Genomic DNA, 19,442 nt, shown 5'->3' with positions numbered 1-19,442 from the left:
GCCGGATATGTGGTTGCGTGACTTCCCTGGCTTCGTCGACGATGCCCAACATCATCATCGTGCTTCTCCGGCTTCCTCCATGGAAATGCGTTTTTGCCCAATCGTGTCTTATCGAAGCTTCCGACGTGCTGGTAGCGGTAAATATGTAGAGCTGTTTGCAAAGGTTGTGTGACTAACCTGGCTTCGTCGACGATGCCCAACATCGTCATCGTGCTTCTCTGGTTTCCTCCATGGAAATGCGTTTTTGCCCAATCGTGTCTTATCGAAGCTTCCGACGTGCTGGTAGCGGTAAATATGTAGAGCTGTTTGCAAATAACGCACTACGCGTAGCTCGATCACCGTTTTATGTTTTCCGCAAGACATTAAAACTTTAGATAGAAACAATTAATTTGGAACTGAGAGAGTCGCATGCAGACAACAATCTTAATGGAGGAAACTCCTAAATTTCGTCTATGAGTTGATTAAACATTTGTAGGTACAGTGGGTAATAGTATTGGCATTCTCATGGGTCTGGGTTGGAAGCAAAAGTTGGGGTACTCATCTGATCACTACTAGAAATCGTTATTAAAGCCAAAGAAACTTGGTGGTAGTCACGAGTGCCCTTGCAAGCCTACATAGTCTGATTAAACTTACTAAATTTTGGCATCATTTCATTACTTAAGAACTGAAAGTTTTAGAAAGAAGAATGGAAAAGAAGTGTTTGATAAGCCTTAACTTATTGATATGGGTGATCTAATGACATGCTTCTTTTAACATGGTTTGTCACTCTTGCTTACATTTTTATTTTTACCTTACAAAAGTGAGAAGACGAAATCTAAAGATAACATTCTTGCACTCCAAGGCCTCCAGACAGACCACCTGAATCCTGGCCGTCCGTTTCGATGACGTGGCGCGCTGCCAGCCATCGGTTTTTCCGATCAACTGATGTGAACCGTTGGATCCGTATCTTGGAACTGCTCATGTGTCCATTCCCAGAGCCATCTGTTTACCCTTGGTGACATACCCGGCCGCTAGCTACCCCCGCTGACGGTGGGGGCCTGCTTTCCGCGGGGCCCAGAGGTCAGAGACTATGGCTAAGTGGACGTTCGTCAATAAGTCGAGCTGAAGCGTGCGGTGGCTAGGGCCGTATTTCTGCTTGCAAGCCAAGGGCATTTTTGTCTTTTCATGTTTCATTTTTTTCCTCGCGACTGTGGAGAGGACGGCTCTGGCGGCTCTCCCTTGGTCGTCGGGTACGGGGCAGGAGGGTCACGGCGACAGCCCGCCGGCCGCCACCCACTCACTCTCCCTGTTCTCTCCACGCCCAGTCCTCTCCCGGCTTCCGCATCCATTCTACAAACCCTAGCCGCCGCCGTCGATTTTCTATAGATCCTGGTTGATTCCGGCCACGTCCTCCGCCGCCAGCTACAGGCATGAGCTCGTCTCGCCCTCCTCTGTATCGCTGGCCCATGGGAAGAGCACGAGAGGGTGTGGCCTGGAGTCTTCTTTCTGGCGGCAGCGGCACCTCGCGTGAGACCACGACTAGGTGGCGTGGCGGCTCGTGCTGCTCCCCGGCGACCTCCACCGATGTGTCCCCGACTCCATGGCGACTGGCAGCAGCGACGCTCATCCCAGGTATGCCCTCCTGGCCTCTCCCTCTCCCGTCTCTACTCTGCCTCTCCCCCAACTCACTTCCAATATTGTTTTTTTTTGCTTTGATCTGGAACAAGGCATGCTTATTTTGGGTTCCCTGATCTTTGAACAACAGTAGGTCAGAGGTGTAGCATGCAGCAACGGGAAGGAGCAGAGCCATGTCGTCTGTGTTCGCTCTGGCTACTCTATTTCTTGCTTGATTAAGTTGTAGTGAAATAAACTACTTTTTGTAGAGTGCTGGTGTGCTCGTGGGTCACACGTTTCGTGTTCATGGAAATGGTTGGGAAGAAACTCGATTGTTGGGTAGTTTAGTTTCATCTCCCATGGCACATCACTGTACTCACCCCTGAATTTGTGCTCTATTACATAGGCTGCTGATGAGTGTTTGTCTGCTTGAAATGATTTTAGAAACAAACAGACAAGGCTAGGTGTGTAGTTAAATAGTCATGATGCGACTTGTACTTATAGTTGTCTTGAAGTTACTTTTCTTTTCAATTGGCTACAAATTGGTCAAGAAGTTATCTCAAGGAAAACCAAAATTGTGTGTGTAAAATATCAATTGAGAATATTATTCAACCCCTGCATATGTACAAACGGGTACGCTTATTTGCAAATCTGTTGAGCAATATGCTTCTTTGTACTTTTGGGTTTGTGGCAGCAAGTAATAGAACTTACAGTGCAGGTGGTCGACGCTCTAGGCGTTTCCGTGTGCCATGTATCACTCTTGGATAGTTCATGCCTGAAGGCCAATTCCTCTCGCAGATAGCGCTAATTGATTTCTTCAAGGCTAGCATATTTTCAAATCTTCAATTGCAAATCCCCACTAAATTGAAGTTTTCTTGAGACAAAAGGTGGTCATACATGTTATCCTGTGATTGCTTCAGCAGTTGTGATGATAGATTGCTGGCATCCTGATTTGCTTGCTTGATCTAGCCAGCCACTGATGTCCCTCCCACTAATTATTTCTTCTTGATTTGTCATGCTTCTGAGAGAGGGAGAGGGAGAGGGAGAGGGAGAGGGAGGGAGGGAGGGAGGGAGATAGGAGATAGGAGATAGGAGATAGGAGATAGGAGATAGGAGATAGGAGGCAAGAAGACAACTTCCACCAGACCTCTCTATTATATCTCTCTTACAGCTTCTCCATTTATCAACTCAAACAACAATGTAATCTATTATTTTTCTCCGATTGTTTCATTCTTGTTTGCAGGATGATGAGCAAGTGCAATGCAAACTACGGATTGCAAGGATTCATGGAATTTTTGGCCCCTGCGAAAAGCATGATTCTTGTGTGAGATCCGCTTCCTCATGTTTATTTAGATCTTGATATTTGTATTATTTATGTTATCTGAGCTAAATGCATGATAAGTGGCCGGTTTAACTCAGATTGTATGCTACTTTCACTGATTCAGTTGAGGTCCCCATAAAAAATGGAGCTCTCGTGTAGTTAGATACATGTTCTCTCATTTTTATGTGTTTTGATGTTGAGCTTAATAAGAACGTGTGCAGTGAAGAATCATGCTCTTGTGTTATTGTCATTATGTTTTGGTTGATTATGCTATTATTTTCTCCACCAGCGGCTCTTTAAATTGATATTCAGCTGTTTTATAGACTACCAAATTCTGTTATTATTGTTGGTTGAATACTGATAATCATGTCGCATTAGTATTTCTTTGTTTTTGTTTTAATCTTCTCAGTTAGCATACTCCAAACATGGTAGTTACATTTTATTGGTTCAGGTTTATGTTTGGATGATGTGCTACCAAATATTGGGGTGGTTAAATATCTCGCAGCCTCCATCAACGACCAAATTCATGATATTGGTGTGTTTGTTCATTGGACCGGTGGCCTCCAAAAGCATGTGAATTTTTCACTAACATTATCTACGTATTCAAATTAAACTTATCCATGTTCCTACCGCCTTAAAGGTTATCCACAATTTTCATATCTGGCTTTATTTTTTTACTTACGAAGATCTTCCCAACTTCTACTTTAAATTTCAGGGGCATGAGCATCTAAGTTATAGCTTTTGAATCAGTCATTATGAAGTCAGAAGGTAGCCCCCTAACGCCTATTGTGATCCAGTTAACTTTTTATGGTTGCACTATATAGTTATAAGGTTACACTTTCTTATCTGTCCAGGTAATACTTAAAACTCACTTTCATTTTTTTAAAGTAGCTTTTCTGTTCTATGCATTTTTTCCTGGTTACTCATGCAACAGCTACAAAAAGATTAAATAAGTGCTACCACAACATAACATCAATTAGTCTGAGAGTGCTTGAGCTAATGACAACACATAGTGTAAAAACTCTGATTTACTCCAGCACTTGTGCAGCATATGGCAAACCTGACACAATTCCTATCACAGAAGCAACAAGTCAGGTTGACACCTTGCTGCCTGAACTTTTCGTTTTTTTTTTTAATTTTTACTGAGAGTTAATGATCTAATAATAAATAACCAGCATTGCCATGGAGAATCCTATCAATCCATATGGGAAGGCGGAAAAGATCGAAGCCAGTGTATTACATATGTATTGGGTCATGTTATTTAGCTTTTAAATAGTAGCTTAGATGAGATTTTAAGTAACGAGATTAAAATTTGGTTGACTAGGAGGAAACATATGGAACATTTAGTTGCCAGTAGTGGAGTAGAGACCTTCAGCTGCTTTCTTGGCTTCAGAGAAAGATTTTGTTAGATTAAATATGCATGTTTCTTTATCTTTGTTACCATTGCAATCTTTCTCAGGATAACATTTATACTCTACGAACATCCCACTCGACCTGATCCATTTATTACAGATGCTACAGGTCTGGAGTTCGTTGGTTATGAAAATTTCTATTTTGGTTGTACAAGATTCTGTTCGGTGGCTGCTAGGTATACTTAGATCTGCCTCATGGTATGTTCTTTTCTCCCTTAGATGATTATTTGCTCATATTGAGTTATGTGATTTTTCTGTGCTGGGTTGGTTGCTCTGTCCTTGCTTATTTTTTATGTAACATGTGCTTTATAATGAGAAACAAGGCTTATGGGAGCATGGAGGGTTACTTGTCAGTGTAGTTGGACTGACAATAACGTGTCGGAATTTTTTGTAGGCGATGAATTGCCCTATCTACCAACTTGATGTTGTATGGGCATCACATGGCCAGATCTGTTGATGCCAGCGACCTGTCCACCAAGGCGTCAAGTATAGATGTGCGGAAAAGGACGAAGAGTGCGTCCTTGAGCGGAAGTGCAGTGATGCCTGGTATGTCCTTTATGTCCATGTTGTTCTGGGATAATAAAGCCTCGTGGGAAGGAATCATAGAGATGGTTTTAGCTCTAGAAACGAAGTTTAGGGAGAACTTGGATGGTGCTGGTCGATTTGGCATGGTGGAAGGGAGAAGCGAAGCTGAGGCCGTGTCAAATGTGCAATTGAACTATTATCGAGGGTCATTTTATTTCTCCCTCGAGGTGTTCTTGATGTTCTTTCAAGACTACTGGAACCTATTTGTTTCCCCTTTTCGAGAAAAATTTAGTGCTGCACTCTATAATTGGCTATAAGTTTCCAGTGAAAGTTTATTCACTATTCATTTAGTAGCAATTCTTACTTTATTAGTATGCTTAAGTTTATAATACATTAAATTTCATTTGTTATTTCAATGGTGATATTACATGGCATTTGTGACTTGTTTGTGTAGGTTCTGGGAGCCTACGTATGGAGATTGCTTAAATTGGATTTGCTCAGCTTCCACAAGTGGCTTCGTATCTTTATTGGAGGTAGCTTTTATTTTATCACATGCACCATCTTGTACTACACTAACCGGAACATGGTGTCAGTCATTTAAGGTTTTGTTCTAATTGACACCCAGGAAGTCTGTTTGTTTTAACACAATAGTAATAAACCTACTTTTTTTTGTTCTCTGAAGGATTTTCACGGATGGGAAAATTATTGCAGCTGATAATACATTAAATTATTGGTATCTGTTATTTGTTTCCTTATCTGTATCTTGATTTTTTGTGTTATTGTTAGCACCATTGTTCTGAACCTCCAAAAGATGACTGTTGGATGCACTAAAATACTTTGATTTGGTGGCATCCTTACATCAGAGTTTTTTTTTGCATGCACTGTTCAATCATAGGTCATTGCTGACATGTGATTTGCTGCAGTGTGATTGTTACATATCTGTGATGCATTAGCATGTTATATAAACCAAGCTATCACTCTTGGTTGTCTGTGGTGTGCTCTGATCCTCCCCACCGCCTATAGATACTTCACATAGTTTTATTTGCAGTATTATAACACTGAGTGAATTTACGTGTGGCAGGTGGTCATTGGTATGGACTTTGCTGCTTCTGAATTTTCAGTGAGGACATGGCATATATCTTTGAGCCCCAAAAGTTTCTTATATTTTCCTGAGTTATGAGATGAGAACCTTTTAATGATGTCGGCGAGCTTTATGTTTGTTTAACCGGACAATGTTTACTTTTCTTATTCGTACAGATATAACCTGGAACCTATGCATATGGTCTGGTCAGGATATTATTGAAACATGCATGTTTTCAGGTATTTTCTTAAATGATCAGAACGGAGATATACATGCTATCTAAGCAGTGATTTATTGTAACATTTGAAACTTGTAGTTTCTTCATGTTCTTTGATATATTTTTTCATCAAATTTGTGAATTTAAAAGAACATGAGTCTAAGACCAGTCTCATCATTCTTAATCTACACAGAAGACTGGCATGCCCTCTACATGTAGCTCTATATTAACCTTTTGCCACTTCCCAAAACTGATCCAATGATCTATAATTTAATTTGAACGCATTTCCATATTCCTGCCTAAATAGTTTATTACATGTTGAAAATTTCTATATCTTCCCGGCTAAATTGTTTTTCCAAATGTTTACTCATTACAATTTTGTCCATACAAGTTTCTCCATGATAGAAAAATTGTGGAAATGTAATCTGGATCTTTTTGGTAAAGATTAGTTGGCATGTAGCTTCTCAACAACAATTTAGATTTTGTGTTTTAATTATATACTTGCAAGACACTTCCAGAAAGAATAGGCTTCACAATTAATAGCTTGCCATATGGCTTCTGCTCTCTATCTATAAATGGCGATATATATTAATATTGTCTTCACATGTTCAATAGGTCATGTGCTGATAACATTATTATTTAATGTATGAGGAGTTTTATTATGTTAGATTTTATCTATTATCTTATTGGTTCACTTGCATTACCTGCTAGCTGCATTGTTGTACTGCACTGTCCTTGAAAAAACATTGATGATAATGCTGAGGTTAACCTTGAGTTTGGTCACACATACATAATTTTTTTTCTTAGATGTTAATTATATGACTATATGGCCTTCATCTCAGGCCTATTGTTCTATTCTTATTTCTTAGTGGTATTTCATTTTTTATTCCACTAGTCATTACAAATTATAAGATATGAGATGTATGCCAAAAATGCATGCTAAAAATATATTCTAGAATGATATATCCAACTTTGAACATCTATAAGACAACCGACAACTCCTTTGAAAACCCAAGATAACTGACAAATCCTTTCGTAACACTTAGTCTCTTATTCACAGCTTATTTGATTTATCTTCTTTGAAAATGCATATTGGTAGCCATTTGCCTGGAGTTTGGTGGGCAAGTGCGCTGCAAGTTTTGTACCCATTTTTTCTGGAGGAACATAGCCATCAAGTAATAAAGACATTCAAAAAAGCAGGGAATTACTGTGACTTCAAAAACCATCCACTTCTCAGTTTTGGAAGATCAGTTTAGATATGACAAGCTAAAGGATCATAAAGAGTTTCTAGACATGGCATGGATTGCCACTACTGCTCACAAATAACTGTCATTTGTTATATCGTTTTATGATGACTGATACCTTCTTCTATGTAATTAAGCTACTGTGTCCTTTGGTCAAGTCCTTGCCGTACTCTGCTCCCTGATCTATTATTTAGCTTTGTCTGCGTGATTATCCAATTATCTTGACCATCTACCGATGATTGTATATTAAAAGAACGGAAAGAATCATACTTAAAAGAACTTAAAAGAAGCATACTGCGCGGCAAGCCGCGCTTTCCTACCTAGTACAATAAAAAAGTGCACATAGGAGGATCACAAGTTTTCTTGCAAGCTAGGTTTAGTTTTGACAAGGGAATATAAGTTTTGATTAATCTCTAAGTGATTTGGAAATCACATGACTGAGCTTATGTTGCCTTGTATGATTACATTCTATCTTACTTTGGGATTGCAACAAATAAGGATACGAAGCCTTGATCTTAAAATAATATAAGCTAGATGGTACCGTGAAGTTACTATCAACTTTTTTGCTCGAGGGAGAGCAAGGTCCAAGCTTGGGGATGTTGATGCGTGTATTTTACAACATATTTTAGGAATGTAAAATGTGCTACTCGACACTCATATCACGCTCCATCTAGTTCTAACTATGCTTATTTATGCATGTTTACAAGTTTTGTTTCATTTTCAATGAGTGTTGCACAATTATTAGTTTTATTAGGATTTTATTAGTTTTCCTTGTCTTTTATATGAGTGTAGGTGCAAGGTGCAATTGTGGATAAAGCAAAGGAAGGGAAACAAATAAGGTGCAATATGGCGGAGCTGTAGCCACCAGACTTAGTTATTTGGAGAGCGTAAAATGTGGATTTTTTTAATAATCAAATTACAAATCTATGATCATGGTGTTGTAGCCCTCATCCATACGTGTTCAACGAACCAAAGAACACCAAAATCAGAGTCCATATGATAAAATGGGGCCCATATTACTACGAGCACCAGAGAAGAAAACGGGAGGTGACAGGAAAGCCCAGTTTTGGGGTGTTTTTTTGACTATTTTGGCCACCATTGGATCCTAGGGTTCCCCAAATTATATGGATGGCATTGGGAGATCCTAGGGGCCCTTCTGGTCCACACCACCACATCCATAGCGAAGCCCTGCCGCTGTCACACCTCCATCAAATTATATCTCCACCATAGCCAAGACCTCAACCTTGAAGGAAGAGCGGGAAGAGCCCCACCGGGGGCACAGTCTACGCGCCGCCGCCGCTGTCGTCATCACCATCTCTCCTAACTCCTTCCCCATTGTGGTCTCCTTGATGGGTTGTATCATGGCCTGAACCCCCTATGTGTGGGCGACTATAAGTGATTGGTGAGATGTAATGTACCCATCTATTTGTGAAAAGCTCACCACGGTGATGGAGCCTAATGGCAATCCATCCAGAACCTCGGAAACAAGCCCCCATCGTTAGGTGCCAGAAATCGTTACTTGGAATCCGCAAGTTCGCAACAGAAAACACATATCCCAGAAAACTTAAACTTACGTCCTACTGGACGATTTTCAAAATCACAACTTTATAGGCGGAAAATCTAGCTCTACGGTTTTAGTCGAAAAAAACGTACATGATCGAAAAATGAATAACTAAAAGAGGTAAAAAACTAAAACTCATAGACTGAACCCGCGCCCGTGATTGCAAGGCACATGAGATATGTGCAGTGTGATGGCATCATGTATGAATTTGTGTGCTTTAAGTTCAATCTGTGAACTGAGTTTAATAGGAAACTGGTATTGGTCTGCATCGTTAGGTGTATAAATAATGAGCAATCATTTCAATTTGGGAAATCCAACTCCAGATAGTATAGACAAATTTTCACATGGAGTGACATTTATCACAACTATACACATGCAACTCGAGAGCACATGGGGCACCTATGTAACTTAAACCATACAAATGATGTAAACTCTTCCGGTTGCTGATCGTCATAGTATTATGTCATAGTATCAAGTAAGCCTTTGTGGTAACCGAAAGTAAGCTAGATAGGTAGATCGTGAAGTGTGGGCATTCAGAATTTACAAACTATAGGTTAATAAAACCTATACTCTTAGACAATATGGATCATATTTATGCAATACACATGGACTATACCTACGATTCCGTCAACAATGATGGCACGCCGCTTACAAAGAGTTATAGTCCATACTCTGGATATGTGGTTAGAACCTTTTCAAGGAGCAGAACTCAAGTGCTCATTAGAAGTTGTTGTAGCAGCTAAAACCGTCAGCTGATAAAATAGATGATTACTGCGCGTGGAACTTCATAGTAAACCCGTACTCCTCTTTTTACCACACAAAATCTTCTCTGCTGCTAGTAGAGATAGACAGGAGACTAACATCTGCAAGGGAAGAGGGGCCACACATTGCATAAGGAGCTGGAAGGATGCAAAGTTTTCCCATGGATAGAGAGAATGATAGCTTATGAACAACCGCTAAAAGCTAGACTTTCGAAAAAATAACCGCATGAGAATTTTGTGTACTTAACATGTGATGCCATAAATGCTATGTAAACTGAATTTTCCACGCTAAAAGCTAGATTTTCAGAAGAAAAAAATTTATGAGGATTTGGTCAACTTGACTGAAACATGTGATGCCATCAGTGCTATGAAACTTGGATTTGCCAAAGCTAATATAAGACACTGAAATAGCAAGAAAGTACATAAAAGCATGGAACCAAACCTGGATATATATCAAACAGTTTTTCCATTCCTCATTGATAAATTTTGCTTCCATCATCTTGGATTTCATTGGCCTGATACGCCCACAATAATGCTATGTTTTATGGTATGGAGAACCAAATAAATTGTCCATGGCAGAAAGTGTTGAGGCATTGATATATTTTTGTATCCACGACCATTGGTTCTACACTAAAAATTCCAAGTTAAGCTTACAATATAGAGATCAAAGCAAAACCATGGAACCACATTCAATTGGATTACATATGAAAGCAAAACATTGAAATGATAAGCGAATTGCCTATGTTGTTTCTCATGTGCAGAGAAGAACATTCTCGCTTTCGCCAGCAGTAGTTTAATAATGCTCATATCCAAGACTTATATTTTACCAATAACCATTGAGAGAGATTAGGAAACGAAGAAAGTTGCTAGCTGAGTGAAGTAACAAAAATGTGGACTCCTAAGATCAGACGCAGAGTATAATCAACAAAAATAATAGTATAATATTACATTTGACATAATAAAATTGGGTATTAATAACGGGTTAATTTATTTAAGGAGAGCTGGAGCAGAGCACAATCACATATAAGTTCTTAGAATCAAAATTACAGTACATAACATTTAGGAATTTGTTCCTTCGTAATCATTTTCAAATTAATAATTCTGCATCCTTCCATCTTTATAGAAAGAAGCAGGGAGATAAAAAAACAAAAATATAAATAAGGACAGAACAGATTAATAATACTCATATGAAACTCGAAGAATCACAGCTATGGCTCTCCTACAAAATGCCAGTAAGAGAAGATAAGCATACAACTGCTGAGAGATTTCGCCTCAGTAACCAAAGACGTGTATGATAAATTTAATTCAAAAGCAAAAAAAGGCTTTTGCTTGTGCGTCACCTCACCTTCCTCTGCCCTTTTGAACCTCCTCAACAAAATCCCCGAAGGCTGTTAGGAGATGAACAGAAATAAATAAAAATTAGACATTGAACATCCCGCAAATCCTACAATTGCAAAGATCAATATTCAAACTGTGATACACTCATACATGAGACATAGATCATTTTTTGGATAGCCTCTAAAATTGTCGATGGAGAAGTATATTCTAAATACTCGGTCAAAATAGAGAACAATGGGGCATAATGCTATGGAATATGAACTTGCTTCTTTTGATATCCACCGACATCATCCTTATTAGGGTCAATTTTCTATGGATTTTCTGTCACCCCACCCTATGCGGAAGCTTACCAGAAAACTGAAATCTGCATAGATCCATCCCATAAACGAAAAATAATTTTGAACTCTTGGCATGGTATCAAGAACACAGGAAACACATGCAAGTGAAAGATCAAGCAAATCATATTGTGGAAGAAACGATCCAAAGAAATTAGCAAACCTTGCCGGACTGAGAGGATGAATCCGTGCCCATAACTTATTCCACAAGTACAAAGGAAAAGAAAGGACAAAATGGCGGACATTTTTTTGTTCCCACCAAGGATAAATAAATTTCTTGGTGAATGAAGTAGATAAATTTTATTTTTTTGGCTCAGGTTGTTTTTTCTTGCTTGTCAAACTTTAGCAATGGATTTTTTTTGTAGAAATCACATCATTTAGGTAGTGAATCAACTAAAATATAAGATGTAAATGAAATTTGTGCTCAATATGTATCCATCCATTACCATTATTTCAGGCTTTACTAAGCATGAAAGGTCATCAAAGATATCGTTACGTGCCCACATGTTCATGGCACTCTCCCAACAGACTATGTGGCCATAATATTACATTTGTGCCAACTTTGATCCTTCTAATGACTGCTTTCTAAAGTGGAGTTACAGTAGCCCATGCAGTGGAAACTTGTAACAGTATTAATTTACCGGTTTTCAAGTAAAGGTATACAAAGTAATAGTTTTAATGCGAATGAATTTAGAACTGGAGGACTATCCTTATGTATTCATTGTGAGTAAAGACTACTAATCACAAACAAATATTTTACTAAGTGCAGTACGCACAGTACTCTTGGCAGAAGGTGTACACTGCTTTCAACATACACGCTGTATATTCACATAATGAACAGATCATTGTCTTGGCGATATGTTAACTTATCAATTATATCGTTTATTTGCAAGATTCCAAAACGATGGAATAGGTAAATTTATGATTACAGTGCCATGCCCACTCTAACCATACATGGTATAATTTCACTGAAGTTTGTTTGTTTTCACCAAATGAGAAACAAATAATTCTTTCAGTGAAATAGAATAATTAGCTGATTTTCTATAGGAAAAAATCCAACAAATCAAACAACTTTCGTAGATTTTTTTCTAAAGATTTCAACCGTTCAAACTCTAATAGAAATCTTTGATAGGAATCGAAGAGGAAATATAGTTAATTATTAGTTGTGAGAAAATGTAATGCAGCCCTTGAAGCGATAGCCATGCACTTCTTAATTAATGTCTCAAACATGTCAAAGTTGTAAATCATGAACTAATTCAGGGAAATATTGAATATTAACTTGCTTTTAAAATTTATACTTCACAAACAAAAAGTATTGTTAATTATAGATTCTCGGAAGAACTACATACTATAAGAGGTCTGCCAATGAGTCAATGACTACAGACATGTGCTTAGAGGAATCCAATTCACTGGAGTTCTGAGAAGAGGAAACTTGTTTGCAAGCTGATACAGACGGCATGCTATAGTTTCTCGCTCGAGAGTGGACTTTTAGAGCAGGTGCTTGGTGAGCACCCGTATCTAGACCATCTATACTGCAACAAGATCCGTGCAAGTTTTTTTTCCCTCTCAAACAATTTCTTATTTTTGTATCTCTCACACCATACATTGTTTGAACTCAAAAATTTGCAAATCACTCAAACATAACAATTGGAATGTGGGGAAAATATTTTTGGTTTTTTATGTCATTGTCTATATATGTATTTCAAAAATTTATTTTGAATTTAAAATAATTTAAATTTTAAATTTGCACAAAAAAATTCCAAACTATTTTTCCTCCATTCCATTTATTATTTTTGAGAGACCTGCAAGAAAATCAAATCGAAAAATTACATATTTTAGAAGATACAAAAAAGACAAAGTACCTTTCCGTTCTCGGTTTTGTATACTTTTACCTCTGCCTGGTACTGGATAAGTCAAGCAATTTGGCTTCAGGATCTTTGATGCTCATGTGTTCCTGATATCACCAACCAAAATAAATATTATATGTGTTTGATTTTAGGTCTACCTGGACAACCTATTCACGGGCATCTACTTCCACTTGAAACATCTTCCATCCATGCATGCAGCATCAAGTATCATCGGAATATATATAGATTGGATTAAGGCGGTAGAATACAAACCTTGGCCACTGCCCACTGGGATTAAAGGGTGATTGATGTAGTTCAGTAGTTGCAGACTATGCCCAAATTTGTAAAATCCTTGCCGGATCCATCCCTAACTGTAGTCTGTAGATGGTATTGGTCGCGGACACTGCATCAGGTACCCAAATTGCCGGCACAAAAAAGTGCCGGCAAAGGCACCAAAAGTGCCGGCAAAGATTTTTCAAGGCACAAAAAAAAGTGCTGCGTTTATTCCAGTCGAAGTAGGTCTTTGCCGGCATTTTTTAGAAAAGTGCCGTTAATTATATTTTAAGGCACTTCCAAAAATGCCGCTAGTTAGTATTGCCGGCACTTTTGAAAGATGCCATGGAATCTTTTTGCTGGCACTTTCCGAAAATGCCATAGAATCTTTTTGCCGGCACTTTTCGAAAAATGTCATGAAATCTTTTTACTGGCACTTTTCTAGGGATACCATCTAAACTTTTTGCCGGCACTTTTAAAGGATGCCTACAATTACTTTTTCAGGCTTCTAATTCTGGTGCCGCTGATTATTTTCTTAGGCATTTTTAAAGTTGCTATACCGCCTGCAAACATTCAAGCAATCTACAATCAAGCATACATCGCACTCAAGAAGTCAAGCAATGTTTAAAACCAATATTTCCAAGCAATCTAGGTTTAGGCACCACGTGATCAAGTTGAACATCTCTGCATCATTGCGCTTCAGTGTATATATATAGCATTTGGCAACAGCAATAAAGTGTAGAATACATGGAACTTTCGCGAGTAAATCTAATGGCAAAAGCAGACCGCTAGACCAGACCGACTGAATTCTGTTTTGCCCCTGGGGATCTCCCAAGCGTTCTTGTTCACTGTGAGGGGCCCCCTTCAGGATATATGGATCACAGCTAAGTTTATAGTACCGAAGGAGGTTCTGCGGAATCAAGAGATATAAGAAACGCAAAAGGTATCCACAACTGCCTGCTTTTAGCTCCCTAATGCAGCAAGATTCGAGAATCATAGTGATAACTTTTTCTTCTTTGATGTTTTGTTGAGCTTGGACTCTTTCGCAGCCTGCATGAGGAAATCATTCATCAGATATAGGAAGGCCTATCTGTAATACAGGTATGGTCCGTGTGACGACTAGAAAAAAAACATGGATATTCCATATGGTAGACGAAGATGTTGAAACACAATTTAGGTAACATAAATATATCATGTAAAAACACTGCAAGGAGATCATGGACCATTAATATCAGGTTTTATGCTTGTGAACAAAGGTGACTCGTGCCTAGATTGCATAACGGCTTTAGTTTTTAAAAAACTTTTAGGGATGAGGATTGTTGAACGCATTTCTGTCATATTATCTAGTATCTTACCCAATAATTCCTTTGGAAAAGGACAAACGGAACCAAGGCATCCACTACACTATAGTATTACCTATGTTTCGAGTAATACTACTAAGATAGTATTACCTTTGTTTTTCTCTTGTTCTTCTTTTTCTTCTTTGCCTTCCTCTCGCTCCTCTTGATCGAAACCTCGGAGGAATCCTCAAATGATGGAACATGCCGTACTACTCTCCCAGAAGTTGATGACTCACCTACATTGGCAGGACAATGTAGGTCAAATTTGGTCCGGTCTGGAAGAGATGTAGGTAAAAATAGGTTTCTAGGGGATGGGGATGTAGGTCGAATCTGCTAGTTCAAAGATATATAAAGAGTAAAATTGTCAACATCAACAATAACAAAAACAGCAGCAAAGCTCAACCACAAAAATATATCTATAGCTAGTTCGGTAATCGGGCAAAGCCCAGACATTAATGGAATGAGTAGAATCAACCAGCATACAAAAAATCCACTACTAAAGTTATCATTAGTGCCTCAATCAATCTATAGCTAGAAACTGCATGGTCCTAAAACAGATGGCACTATCCTTCGAATTTTTTCACATGTTATATGGCAAAAACAGGCAAGACTTCAGAAATGAAATGGTATAAAATAGAAGTACCAAATGGCACCTATAAGGAAATCTATATCACTACTCATTTCGTTGCTAAAGAAGCTTTCATAAATGATAAAACTCATGCGGTACATGCATTTCAAGGACTACGAGATGGGTGAAGTGACAACTCGTACCCTTGCTAGCCTTAATAGTTTCCTTCGCATTTTTCACAGCCAAATTTATAAGATCAGGATTCAGAGACTCCAACCCATCAGGTTGCTGAAGTTTTCTCTCGAGGAACTTCGCTAACGCGGCAGCCTTGTTTGTAGTTAGTGGTCCTCCAGGATGGGCCATCCTATTCGAAAGGAGATGAAAGCATTTCAAGATAATGTCGTGTGTGTAATCCAAAAACATTACTCATGTAAACTGTATTTTCTTTAGCAAGCACGTGCAAACATTCAGAAGGAATTAACTCTACTGATAATTTGTGATGAGACAAAAAAATACTGTGCTCTATCACAATTATATCATACCAAAGTAAAGCATTGCCTTACGTTCTATGAAATACCCATCGGTCATGAACGTTATGTTTTTTATAGCATAGAACTAAGATTACACCGACACAAGCAAACATAGAAGCAATAACCCTACTTAATTCAAAATCAGAAACTCGCAACGCAGTGACTCACTCGTGACCTCTGCAGCATGGATGCCTAGCCTGATGCTCGTGTGCGTGTCGGATACAGTATCCGATACCAATGCCTCCCTGATACCCCTTCAATATGTATTGGCAACGTCTCGGAACATAAACCACTTAAAACAATTGGTGATACCTTTCCGATATGTATTGACCCCAATTCAATACGTGATTAAGCAGTCTTAACGTCCATTCACCATGTTGATATTTATGTCCAAGCAAATACAGGTTCAGGCACTCCAGCTAAGTTGGTTTAGGAATTAAAAAACAAATCAATCAATTTGATTGTTTCAGAACTTGTGGACGTCGGTCAAATAGGTAGTGTCCTACTCAAATGACAAGTACAGATTATTCAAGTTTCAAAAGATAAGAAAGACAGAGGAACCAGTAGGTAGGGCTGCTTAAATATTTTCCTTCAAAAGAATGCAAACAGAGACACAGAGTACAGAACAAATACTTCGGATACTAGCTCAATATCCAAGGGTAGCAACAACCATTTTACAGTAACATATGATGAAAATGGACTAAAGAATTAAAGTGACATCACCTACAACTGGGAACAGTTTGATTTTAGAACAATGATTAAATGCATTTGTTCCAGCAGTTAGCTGACTGGAGCATTTTGGAACATTTTAGACAACATTTTGGACAGGAATAGTGGTGACAATTGGATTGCACAAGGTAAAAGGAAACTTGGATCTGAAGAGCAAAAGAAGGAATAAGAATTGGTCTGCTGCAGGAACTCTAGTCTAGGTAGTCCTCCTTGTCTGTATATACCTGAAGTGGAGAAGTAAGCCCGGTGCATCGATGCAAGGCTGCGGTTGACTGTCGCTGCCATGTCCATGGCAAGCCTAATCCTCCAGGCCTTGTTGATAAAACTTCTCGCTACACGGTGGAAATAACACACACAAGTCAATCATCTCAAATTCATAAAGAGAGGTGATTCAGAAACATCCAATTAATAACTCAAGTCATATTCAGGGACTTTACTCAGAAAATAAGTTTCTTCTGCCTCTGGTCCAACACAAGAAACTTTCAACATGCTGCCAAATAACTTAATATAGGATGGGAAATCACTCAGCTAAACAGACTAGGATATGGGGACACTTGAGACATCTGCCAAAAAACTATTAACAACATATTAACATGGACATATTTGAACAACTATTAACAAGGTGCGGGGCGGTCCTCAATTGAGTAGACAATTATTTCTTGACACAAGATGATCCTCACAGGGCTAAATTACACAGAATATAATTATATAACCAAGACACTAACAGTATCCTATGTGTACAAAAACAAAAATGAGTTCTGATTATATGTGCAGCAGCACTAGTAGAAATAGCGATGCAAATTTGGCATAAGTACACAAGTTCAAAATTCCCTAAGAAACATTCTAAACAATGCACAAACATATAACAGCAGTGTGTAAAATTAATGAACTGACTATCAGTTATAATTGACTGTGCAGCAGCACTAGCAGAAGTAGTGATGCCAATTTGGCATACATACACAAGTTCAAAATGCCCTAAGAAGCATGCTAGACAATGCATGAACATATAAAGCATTTTACTTCCAAGGCGAGCGATGTGCGCGCAAGCATCCATGAATTGGATAGTTAGGTAATCAGAATCACATTGGTTACATTATGCAAGAAGAGAGTATTTTACAATGCAATAACAATTAAGATTTGAGGGACTAGAATTCAGAGCAATCCATCTTTTAATGCTATGTGAACCATATGCTCCATCCCCAACGAAAGCTCTACTTCACAGGAATAAATAACGCCAACAGGCTAGGCAGGCCCTGGTATTGGGGCGCAACTGAATGTAAATCATGAAACGTAACTGAAATCAACAAATATCGCTTTCGGACTGTTTCAGCGCAACTTTTAGTAGGCAGTTCAGTTATAACATATTCTTAGCAATGCAGTAGAAAATACATGACAAGAGCAGCAGTGATCCCATACTCAAGCAAGGCACTCTCTGCTACGTCTCAACCCTTCACTCTGTCCAACTGTCCATGCATTTATAGATGGTAATTTTATCTCGTATAGTGTGTGTATTACTTGGCACGGCAGACTTATGTACATGGCCAAGTAACCTAAAATCATGAGCTCTTATTTGACCCCCAGTGAGATTCTTCAAACTCACAACCAAGAGATGGCAGCATGATAACAAACAGGCGTACATATCAATGGCTAGGTTCACTGCAATTCAGTGTCTCGCTGAAAACCCAATTGCATACTAAGCCAGGCGGTTATAGATGAGCATGTATGTAGCCAAAAAACACTGGTCGCGGAGACTTGAAACTACTAATTTATCCCACCACTCGCTACTGTGGATGCAGCAAGCCAAAGGTCACCAACATAGAGGGATATGACCAACTCTCTAGTACAGCTGAGGTCCATGATCCTTGTCCCAATCATTCTGGAGCCACAATTTTGGCATAATCAAGTGAAACTAGCTAGCTGCAATGAATAAGTTGGACAACATACGCAGCAGCAAACCAGGCATCAACATATTCGGATGGTAAGGTAACAACAACAGAAAATCGAGAACCAACACCCGTCTAAAATAAAGTAAAGGCATTCTAGGCGAAATTAAACCACACATTGCGCCGCCAAGCGTAGCCCGAAACCAAGCAGGCAAGCAAAGCACCCTGCAACCCCGTAGTAGTGGAGCGAGCGCTGAACGCACAGGCGAGCAAGTTGGGTAGTAGTAGGGAAAGCGTCGTACTCACCCTCCATCGGCGCAGCCGCTCGACGGGCGCCCGCTTGGCTGGGATGTCGAAGGGGTCGTCCCCGGGCCCCCGCACGGCGACCCGGAACACGTCGTCGCAGCCGTCGTCGTCTGGCGTCACCTCGTCGTGGCGGCGCACGTAGCGGCCCGGCGAGGCCTCGGGCGCCTGCACGCCGGCGCCGGCCCCAGGCATCCTCGGCTGTTGTTCGGGAGAGATGACACCTCGCAGCACCGGCCGCCGCGCCCCCGATCTGCACGCTTAGTACCCCCCCTCCCCCGCGGGGGCTCGGAGGAGCGGCGGCGGCGACAGTGACGAACCCGACGGCTAGGGTTAGGCGCAGCGTCGCGCTCAGGGGCGGAAAGGCGGGGTGCGGGTAGGGATACGGTGGAGGGGACCAAGAAGAAGCTTGCGTGAAGGCGGCGGAGGCGGACGGCGTTGGACTGCACGTCGGCGAGCGGTGGCGGCGCATTGGGGAACCGAGGATGCGCGAGAGAGAGAGCGGTAGGTGCGGGAGAGGAGAATGACACAGTTGGTTGATTCAAATTTTACATTTAAGCCCTTCAGTTTTTTGGGAGGGG

General features: G+C 39.8%; 1 protein-coding gene and 1 long non-coding RNA gene across 11 annotated transcripts; one reads left to right on the top strand and one right to left on the bottom strand.

Moving 5' to 3' along the window:
• The first annotated feature begins 1,245 nt into the window (after positions 1-1,245).
• On the top strand, positions 1,246-7,770 carry LOC124669368. Of its 4 annotated transcripts, XR_006992161.1 has the most exons (8): positions 1,246-1,611; positions 2,837-2,917; positions 3,366-3,487; positions 3,630-3,682; positions 4,427-4,524; positions 4,721-4,872; positions 5,306-5,384; positions 5,933-7,770. It is a non-coding gene; the product is annotated as an uncharacterized LOC124669368 (long non-coding RNA). The 4 variants fall into 4 exon arrangements; XR_006992160.1 differs by having other exon boundaries at positions 3,630-4,524; XR_006992159.1 differs by having other exon boundaries at positions 3,366-3,682.
• A 6,343-nt stretch (positions 7,771-14,113) lies between these two features.
• LOC124677859 lies at positions 14,114-18,901 on the bottom strand. Of its 7 annotated transcripts, none has more exons than XM_047213808.1 (5): positions 18,865-18,883; positions 16,900-17,249; positions 15,620-15,780; positions 14,960-15,084; positions 14,114-14,558 (listed from the first exon to the last, which is right to left on the bottom strand). In XM_047213808.1, the coding sequence occupies exons 3-5, from the start codon at positions 15,777-15,779 to the stop codon at positions 14,502-14,504; spliced, it is 342 nt and encodes a 113-aa protein (XP_047069764.1). In that variant the 5' UTR covers position 15,780; positions 16,900-17,249; positions 18,865-18,883; the 3' UTR covers positions 14,114-14,501. The 7 variants fall into 7 exon arrangements, with proteins under 7 accessions (XP_047069764.1, XP_047069766.1, XP_047069765.1 ...); XM_047213810.1 differs by having other exon boundaries at positions 16,900-17,007; positions 18,865-18,881; XM_047213809.1 differs by lacking the exon at positions 18,865-18,883 and having other exon boundaries at positions 16,900-17,007; positions 17,113-17,524.
• Positions 18,902-19,442: the final 541 nt, after the last annotated feature.

This window comes from Lolium rigidum, chromosome 7 (genome assembly GCF_022539505.1).
Source record: "Lolium rigidum isolate FL_2022 chromosome 7, APGP_CSIRO_Lrig_0.1, whole genome shotgun sequence".
Classification (NCBI taxonomy): domain Eukaryota; kingdom Viridiplantae; phylum Streptophyta; class Magnoliopsida; order Poales; family Poaceae; genus Lolium; species Lolium rigidum.
This window is presented reverse-complemented; position numbering and strand designations above follow the sequence as displayed.